Source organism: Mastacembelus armatus, chromosome 7 (assembly GCF_900324485.2).
Source record: "Mastacembelus armatus chromosome 7, fMasArm1.2, whole genome shotgun sequence".
Lineage (NCBI taxonomy): Eukaryota > Metazoa > Chordata > Actinopteri > Synbranchiformes > Mastacembelidae > Mastacembelus > Mastacembelus armatus.
The window spans coordinates 24,494,428-24,504,278 of NC_046639.1; the positions used below are offsets into that span (position 1 = coordinate 24,494,428).

General features: G+C 41.1%; 1 protein-coding gene across 2 annotated transcripts; it reads left to right on the plus strand.

Moving 5' to 3' along the window:
- xpc (xeroderma pigmentosum, complementation group C) lies at positions 1-9,455 on the plus strand. Of its 2 annotated transcripts, none has more exons than XM_026333420.1 (14): positions 1-266; positions 1,555-1,863; positions 2,054-2,150; positions 2,513-2,597; positions 2,727-2,884; positions 3,030-3,150; positions 3,280-3,369; positions 3,680-4,558; positions 5,149-5,309; positions 5,970-6,051; positions 6,594-6,725; positions 6,972-7,141; positions 7,484-7,577; positions 7,764-9,455. In XM_026333420.1, the coding sequence occupies exons 1-14, from the start codon at positions 167-169 to the stop codon at positions 8,091-8,093; spliced, it is 2,808 nt and encodes a 935-aa protein (XP_026189205.1). In that variant the 5' UTR covers positions 1-166; the 3' UTR covers positions 8,094-9,455. The 2 variants fall into 2 exon arrangements, with proteins under 2 accessions (XP_026189205.1, XP_026189206.1); XM_026333421.1 differs by having other exon boundaries at positions 3,692-4,558.
- The last annotated feature ends 396 nt before the right edge of the window (positions 9,456-9,851 follow it).

Consider the following 9,851-nt stretch of genomic DNA (forward strand, 5'->3'; position numbering starts at 1 on the left):
AACAACCGGGTCGCAGGTTCGTGTGTTATGAAATCTGCAGCCTGCAGGTTGAAATGTTGGGTAAGTGCAGCGTCCCTGCGCTTACACTAAGCCCCGTGTGGAGAGCTGTCTGACGGCCTCGGGTTTGTTGTGACCGACTGTGACTGAGGGGAGAAATAAAAGCAGCATGGCCAAGAGCAGAAAGTGTGCAGAGACAAAGAAAGTGAAGCGGACGGTGAAGGCAGAGAGCAGCGGGGCCAGAGCAGGAGCCAGGGTGAAAGATGCAGGTATGAAAAGTCAGGATTGATATATCGATCTTTATTTACTATTAAATAAACTTCTCATCCTGCAAAGGATGTGGCCAGTTTGCACCAATAACTCAATGGGATGTAACTAACGAGTATTGATCTCTATAGAAAGGTTGGTCCACACTGAGCTTGTCTTTTCCTTTATTCTCCTAAACGCATCATCTTATTGGCTGGTTCTGGGGGTTTTTGTGTGTTTGTGAGGTCAACAAATACACACGTTTATCTAAAACCATGTGTTTATGTGATACAGCAACCATGAGACATGCAGTTATTATGGTTCCACTGTCGGTAGACAAAACTCCTCAATGATGTAAGACAAAACAAAACAATTTTGCATGGAGAGATTCATTAGCAAAATAGCACCATCATCATATTATTCAAATTAAGGCGAATAGTAAATTATTTCCAGTATTAGAATTAATTCAATATGTTTCATACCTGTCAAAAAAGTTTTCATTGGTTAAATATACAGAAATAAATACAGTGTCGTTTTGTTTGTTTTTGTTTTATTTTGTTTTGTTGTGTTTTGTTATTGTTGCCACCAGAAAGACACTTCCCATGCTGCTAGCATGCAGGTGTGTGGATGAGTGATGTGCATGGTTACCAGAGTGGATCCGTCGGCCCAGATGCACATCTGTGCTCCACTTCATCAAAACATGAATTGTGTTTTGTTTGTGTGCTCCCTTTTTGAATACACCCTGAGTGCTGCATCATTCTCAGCCATCACTAACCACAATCACATTTGTGTCTCTGTTATTCAGCCTTTTTACTGTTTCTACTGAACATAAGACTTTTCTGCTTTCTGTTGTGAGGGGGAGTCCAACCACCACCACTAATGTACTGTTGTGACTTTTCATCATCTAAACAATGTATATCTGTATATATATGTATATGTGGTGTTTCATTAGTGGCAAACAGAGCAGCTTTAAGGTACAAGGATTTTTAACTCATGTAGTATCTGCTCATACACATGCACTTTATGGAGCTTAGGGCTTCACAGTACTTCACAGTGTTCGATATGTGTATCACGTAGTCCTGTATAGTTCTTGTGTTGTTTTTATGTAACACTGTGGTTCCTGGGGAATGTTCTTTTATTGACTATGTTTACTCTACGTGGTTAAAATGACAGTAAAGGTTCTTGACCTGACTTGAACTCTATAAGGCAAGAAAAAGTGAGAAGAGTGAAAACCAAAACCGATCATTTTAAGCTTCTTTCTTTTTCGTTACTTAACAACTTGTTCTGTTTTTTCCCGCTCTGGTCATCCAGCCGGTGGCATCACAGAGACAGAGGACAAGCTTGAGCGAAAGGTCAAACCCAGGTCACGTTACTCCACAAGACAAGCAGCAGGAATCACCTCTTCCTCCGCATCCACAAACATCACTGCTGTCAAAACCAGTAAATACTTCCAGTCACCAGCAAAGGAGGAGGAGACTCACAGTGAAGACGACTTTGACATGGAGACTTCAGCAAAACCTGTGGTCACTGTGAACACCAGAGAACCAGAGAAAGAAGAAGAAGAAGAAGAGGAGGATGAGGACAGTGAGGAAGATGAGGGCGATTGGGAGGAAGTGGAAGGCAAGTTGAGGGATCAATGAAAATGTTATTAGCTTGTTGTGTGTGATCGTACTTTGATTGATTACGTTTTTTTATTTTATATAGAAAGATGAGAATGTTAGAAAACATGTTTTTGACAGGCGATATAGCATGTTGGGATAACAGTGGGAAATAGAAGTGACAAACTGGACTGAATGTGTGTGTTGATCAGAATTAGCTGAGCCTCTGGGTCCAGTTGAACCACCAGAACCCATCCTTCCCTCTCAGCCAGTAGAGATTGAGATCGAGACTCCAGAAGTCAGGAAGAAGTAAGTGAACATGTCTGCATGACCGTAAACAACACTATTCATCTTAATTATGTTATTTACAAATAATCACATTTACCGTAATTTAATTATGTTAAATAATTGACCAAGAATGAACTTTTGGTTATATATAGCATGTATATGAATAGAGTTATAATCCAGGTACAATGTAAAAGTGTTATTTGTATTTGAGCCTAATTCTAATTAGAGAGAGGTTAATCAATGATAATTAACTAAGGTAAAATGACATAAATATGAGCATATACCAAAGGTAGTTGTTGTCTGTTTTAGTGTCAAGTGCAAGTTTGTAAATACTGATTTTAGATCTGTTGTAATTCTAATGATCATTATTTCTCATTGACCAGGCAAAAGAAACAGGCAGAGTTTGAGACGTATCTGAGGCGCATGATGAACCGATATAAGAAAGACGTGCTGGAAGACACACACAAGGTGAAAACACACATCTGTGTTCTTCTTTAGCCTTTTTGATGCTTTTCTTCATGCTGCGTCTTTTGTTCCTGATTTGACGTCACCTCAGAGGGAGTTTGGTCAGCTGCTAACCTCTGACTGCTGTCTCAGGTCCACCTCATGTGCCTCATAGCAAGCGGCATGTTCCGCAACCGTCTGTGCAGTGAACCAGACCTGCTGGCCGTCACTCTGTCGCTGGTGCCTGCTCGCTTCACCATAGTCGCCAAAGAACGCATGGATGAAAACTACCTCTCTGGACTGCTCAAATGGTGTGTGCTCGTCACATTTTTGTGTGTTGGAACATGTTTAGTGCTGTCTGAAATAACCTTTTGTAAAGAATTTTTGAAAAGGTTTGTGAAATAATTTATAGAAAACAATTTTCCGCTCCTGTCCTCCCTCCCTGCTCCTTTCCAGGTTTAGAGCAACATTCACCCTCAACCCCAGTCTGCCCTGTGAGGAGCGTCCGGACCCCCAGGCTCTGTTGGAGAGGCGCCTGGCCAGCCTCTCAGCAAGAAACCACCAGGAGATGACCCATGTTGGTAGTCTGCAACAAGAGTAGACTATTTTACTAAGCCTGAAATGGCCTTTAGATCAACCCACAAAAGAAGAATAGATTAGATAAATAATTATATCTCTGTTTTGTTTGTTTTTTTATTTAATGCAGCTTTTCCTGTTGGTCCTGAGGTCTCTGCAGCTCTTTTGCCGATTAGTTCTTTCTTTGCAGCCGATTCCTCTCAAACCCCCATCAGCAAAGGTACCGACAATCTTTGATTTATCCTTTTAGATCATATTGATGCAATTACAGAAATCAGAGAAGTCTGACTTTACCCTCATACTCAGTCATGTTAGTGGACACAGCTGAAAGTCATAAAACATCCTAGTCATCTATTAGAAGAGTCCTCTGGACTAATCACACCTTTGAGTATCTGTCTACACTCTACCGTACTATCAGGGTGCCGAATTCTGTTCCCTAAGGAAATTAAAGATATTAGCCACTCACTTGCTCTAATCATTGCTTAGTTTCAATGTGTGTTTTAGATTCTTTTAATTTGTACATAATCTAGTCCTCTCTCCAGAGCAAGGGGGCAAGAACATCTGCTGGTACCTCAGGGAAGAGTGACACAAGCCAGAAAACCTCTGAAACCAACTCCCCCGAGCCGAAGGTCTCTCCTGGCACTAAGAGACCAGCTGGATCCAGGGAGAGCAAAGGAGCTAGAGGAGGAAAAAAAGCAAAGAAAAAAGAAGTAAAGGAGGAGGATGAGGACGAAGAGGAGAATGCTGTAATATCAGGAAGACAGAAACCAAAGAACCTGAAACGCCGCAGTGTTGCCTCAAAGGTCAGCTATAAGGAGGAGAGCAACAGCGAAGGGGAAGAAGGACTTACTGACGAGGAGGAATTTCAGTTAACAAGTGAGGAAGCCAGTGAGGATTCAGAGGGTGAAGATAAATCGACAAAGGAGAAGGTGGGGAAAGGTAAAAGCAGAGCCAACGTGACCAACAGGAACACTGCACCTCGGAAGAGAAGGAGTGGAGGAACAAAAAAACAGGTCAAGGAAGACAAAGACTGTGAGGACGAGGAGGATAGTGATGAAGGAGAAAAAGTACAGAATAACAGAACAAAGCAAAGGAGTGCGAAGAAGATGGATGGGCCTGGAAACGACGAATGGTTGGAGGTATATCTGCAAACAGGATCGTCCTGGGTTTGCATGGACGTGGAGCACGGTGTCGGGATGCCTCACCTCTGCTCAGAGAATGCAACAGCACCAGTGACATACGTAGTGTCAGTGGACGGGGATGGGTTTGTGAAGGACCTGGGAAGAAGGTACGACCCCACCTGGATGACGTCATCCAGGAAGAGGCGGGTGGATGAAGACTGGTGGGAGGAAACACTGGAGCCATTCCTGGGACCTGAGGATAACAGGGACATAAAGGAGGACAAGGAGGTAAGACAGACAGGCAGACAGGTGGAGGTGAGAGGAAGACGGAGACTAAATTAGTTGCACATGCTTAATTAAGAGTACTCAGAGTAGTTCAAAAACATGTTTTAGTCTAAACTGTGTCTTGTCTGTTTGTGTGCAGTTATTGTGAGGCTGGAAGATAAAAGTTAAGCACCATGAGGCAAGAAACAGCGTATAAAAGCAGAAAAAACAGGCTATAAGCTTTTAAACGTGAATAAAATAAAAGAGCTAAATATCATTTATGTGGCTGACCGACACGCAACAGCATCACTTGGAACATCTCACAGTTAAATAATGAAAGTACATGACATTTAATACACATTCACTTAGAGGAGTTGACCAAAGTTCAAATCCATATTCTTAAAATTATTGTAATTATTATAAGCACTCATAACTGATGTATCATAGTTGGGATTTAAATCATTTTCAGCAGAACAAAAGTATTTTAGGCTAAAACAAAAGCACATTGGATGTTTTTGTTTAGAAAAGTTAATTCATTTTCAGGATTGTCCCGTTTGCATCACCTCATTTGATTTCACTTGTGTTCTTCTGTCTTTGTTTTGTTGCCAAACCAGCTCCAGAATAAACTCCTGAACAAACCCTTGCCGGTCTCTATAGTAGAGTATAAGAACCACCCGCTGTATGCCTTAAAGAGACATCTGCTGAAGTACGAAGCTATCTACCCTCCGACAGCTGCTGTGCTTGGATACTGCAGAGGAGAGCCCGTATACTCCAGGTCTGTAGTACAGTAGGACAGTCATCTATTGATATGTTATGAGCATGAGACCAACGTCAGGGGCCTCATGCTCCACATTAAAAAAGAAAAAACAGATGAGTTGATAAGGTCTGTCCTCGTTTCAAAGGCTCCTCTAACTGTGAGACCTGCAGCCTTTGAAGTCTCAATTTGTAAGATGCCTCTGATGTTTGTTGGTCATATAAGAGCTGTATCATAGTCATAAACTTGGACCTGTTTTACTTCAGGAGTTAAGTGAAAGTACCTGAGTGCACTGTGAGCTCTGGGCTCTGGGCTCTGGGAGGGTAGATCATCTTGTGGGAGGCAGACCAGACTCAGTCTGGACTTCTGCCCCTCTGAAGACGACTTTTAATTTGACCAGGTGCTGTAATCAGCTGAAATGGGCCGCGACAAATGTGAACCTGAGTGTCTGAATTAATTGTGGCTGTGAACACTAATGTCCAGCTGGTGGTGCTGTTTCCTCATTTAAACTCTTTTATGAAGCTGTGGTTATGATTTGCTGTTGACAGTTGATGCTTGGTAGGCTCTGCTCATGCTAAATGAAATACACCTACACATCTGCACTTATAAAATCATTAAAACCCTGATGAGAATGAGAATTTCAGCATGATAAATAGATTTTTTGTGTTACTTTCTCTCTAGGGATTGTGTGCACACCCTGCACTCCAGAGACACTTGGCTCAAAGAAGCCAGAACTGTCAGACTAGGAGAGGAACCATACAAAGTGAGAGATCATACTTTCTCAAATTTAGCTTTTTTTTTTCTTTTTCCATCCGTCAGTAGTTTTCTCTCAGTTCATGCCTGTGTTTTGTTTGTTTTTCTGTTGATTCTGTTTCTCTCTAACTTAATCCCATTATAGCCTCGAGCCAAATCTCCTCAGTTGACTTTATTTGCAGGATTTATGACTGATGTTACCAAAAAAGGAGAAACATCTGCAGGCGCATTTAAGCTCAGAATGAAATCCTTGTCAAAGTTGCCTTATTGAACTTTATGTCCATTTAACAACCAAACACAGTTTTAACAAAATGAATCACCATAGTTTTCCCTTTAACATTGAAATGGATTGAATTGCAGTTTAATAATAATGCACTTGTGGTAATAGCATTTTATTTGGTGCCAAGAGGAAACGCTGACATCTACTTTAAGGATTTGCTGCAGTGACGCTCCAGAAGTCATGGGTTTATCAGAAAAGCAACTTATTGTTGAAGTTCTTGTCAGTGACTTGAAGAATGATTTTCCATATGCCACTGTGTCCCTCTCTGTCAGATGGTGAAGGGTTTCTCTAACCGCTCTCGTAAGGCCAGGATGATGTCTGAGCTGAAGAATGAAAATGATCTGCCTCTGTTTGGAGAATGGCAGACTGAAGAGTACCAGCCGCCAATAGCTGTTGATGGGAAGGTAGCTGTCTTTGCCAAATATTGCCAGTAATTTCAGAAAAAAACAAAGTCAAACATGTGCTTAGAAATGACGAAATCAGCAGAAATTTACTAAACTAACTTATTTTTCCACCTATAAGACCAAACCCAAAGCTTTTACATTTATAATAATATGTAAATAGGGAATACCACATATGTGAAGGTTTTGTTTGTCAATTTCTTAGCATAGTCCAGTAATTTACCCACCGTCTGTCTGTGTTCGCTTCAGGTTCCCCGTAATGACTACGGTAATGTCTACCTGTTTAAGCCCTGTATGCTACCGGTGGGCTGCGTCCACATCCGGTTGCCCAACCTGCACCGCGTGGCCAAGAAGCTGAACATGGAGGCCGCCCCTGCGGTCACAGGCTTTGACTTCCATGGGGGATACTCACACGCTGTGTAAGATGCCACTGAGAAACCTCACACTAGGATGGGATCAGTTAAATGAAATGATGTAGGGGAACATGAACAGTACAGACGCATGTCAGTGACCTCTATTTATTGGTTTGTGAAAAGTTTCCATTATGTGTTGGTGTGCAAACACATAATCTACCGTTTGCTCTCACATACTTGTATCAGTGTTGCCTGTGATCCCTTATTTCTCGGGTTTTAAATTGACTGTGGCTTTATTGCTAAGATGGTTTTGATATCAAAGCTTGATTAGCTGATTAGTTTCCATGTTTAACTGCATTGTTCTCGATGAATAGGGTTTGTAACATTTATTTTCTGTGTGTGTGTCAGGACTGATGGCTACATTGTGTGTGAGGAACACGAGGAGGTTCTCAGAGCCGCCTGGGTGGAAGAACAAGAGCTTCAGAAACAAAAGGAGAAAGAGGTGTGTGTGTGTGCGTGTGTGTGTGTGTATATGCCAACACATGCATTTTCTTTTATAGGAAACAGAACTTTCATGGGTTATTCAGGAATAAACTGGATACTGGATGAAACTACTGGATTGCAACCAGTTATGTAAGTTGTGAGCACCAAAGCCCCACATCATATTCTCTTTAACTTCACTTTCCAGAAAAAAGAAAAGAGGGCTGTCTCCAACTGGACACTGCTGGTGAAAGGGCTCCTCATCAGAGAAAGGCTTAAACAGCGATACAGCAAGAAGAACCAGGGTCTGGGGAGCCTTGCTCACGGAGGTGACACTGCTGGGTTTTCGTCTGATGAGGAAGTGGTTGAGGGTGGAAGTCCTGGAGCTAAGACGGCATCTGAGACTCTGGCTATGTCCTGGCCCCAAAACAGACAGACAGAGGAGGAAGGAGGCAGCTCCAATAGATTGAAAAAGAAGACAACTAAACGAGAGAAGAGGGGACAAGAGAAACATTTGTTCCCCTTTGAGAAAGTCTGATATCAGACACCAAAAACCACATTCATATAAAGTTTTGATAAATCAAGACTGGTTCCACTTTTTAAAAAACATACTTGATAGACTACTCCTGATATTTACTTGTTCACATACCGTTAAAACAGAATGTATTTCAAGTGCAAAAGATTTCAAATAATTTTAGCTCGTCTGGTGAACTCTGAAAGCTTTGACAGTAACACTAGGAGAGGCATGCATTAAACCTGCTCCACTCTCATTATACTTATTCCCATGTGCTAGCTTTTTGTAGCAGAGCTTAATGATGCAGTGCGTGCCAGTTCACCACTATATGCATGGTCGATATCAAATCCAACAAGCTGATGTGTGTGCTCTTCTGCAGTACAGGTTGTCTTGGATAGACCAAACCCATGACTGTGAGATCAGGGAGGTGTCCATCAATATCCTGTACAACAGTACACAGGAGAACACTGTGCTGGAGGTTTTATGCAGACAGCTGTGATTCACTCAGTGGGTGCATTTCAAAATCTGACCAATACAGTGTTGTTTTGAGCCAGGTGGGTGTAGTTTTTATTTCAGTTCAATAGACGAATATTGCTTTTGCTGACTTGAAGACTTGTGGGTAAAGTAAATGAAATAACATGTATAGTAACAACACTGCCAAAAATACTGGGTAATACACACATTCCTCATGTCTTGCATTGGCTGAATTGAAACAGAAACTGCAAATACGTAAAAACTAGCAGTTATTATTACAGTCATTCCACCACATGCTACTGTTTAATCCCATATAAGCAGTGGGATGCCAGCCGAACCAAATGTAGGGCAGCTATTGCTGTAATGACTGTTCGTTGTATGACTCGACTCTCTGAAAGCATAAACATGTAGTTATGTTTTCATTTTGAAACTTTTGTATGATCAGGTCGTGACATTTGAGAGGAAGTAACAAACCATCACCATGTAGCTGCTTGTGGGGCGTATTGTGCTCCTATATGATAGAGAAACATATGAGCCGTGTCATCATTTTTAGGAGGGTAAAATATGAAACTCACTAAACAATTGTTTATTTTATTAGCTCATGTGCTCTGTCTTGATTTCTGACAAATATAGCACTTGTAAATGTTCTATTTTTCCATGTTGGGTTCCTGAGACTTTGGCGGTTTACTTGTTTAATGTGTATTTGGCCAGATCGGTTGTCATGGTCAGCGTCTTTTTCACACTTGGCTCTTTCACACTTTGGTCACTGTATCACACCTTGTGTCTGTGTTTATATGCAGCAGATGATGACTGTATTTGAGCTAGTAAACAATTTTTGTATGAACAGTATTTTTGTAAGAATGCTTTAAATATGAGTAAGAAGAAAATAAAAATTGTCGTCTTGTAAATCAACTGTAATAGAATGTGCTTTCTGTTTGTTATACTGATTTTTTTTTTTTTTTTTTAACAGATTCACAACCTCAGGAAACAAGTAATATTCACTGTCCATTGTTCTATTTTTGTTTTTTCATTTCCTTCATTTTTTAGTCATATGGGGATTTGGTTTTTGCTGAGCGAAGCAGGATTCAGAGACACATACAGACCTAATACAAGTTCTCTAAACCTTTTTATTTACTACAACGCTGACAGTTGAATGTGTGTGTATAAGACTGAAAAATATAGCTGCCTGTACATGAAAAACTAAATTACAGGTTTTGAGGCAGCAAATTGTATGCAACTGCCTACGACACACACAGGGCAGAGTCATACCCTCAGCAACACAATCTCTTTTCATATCTTTTTGGTTGT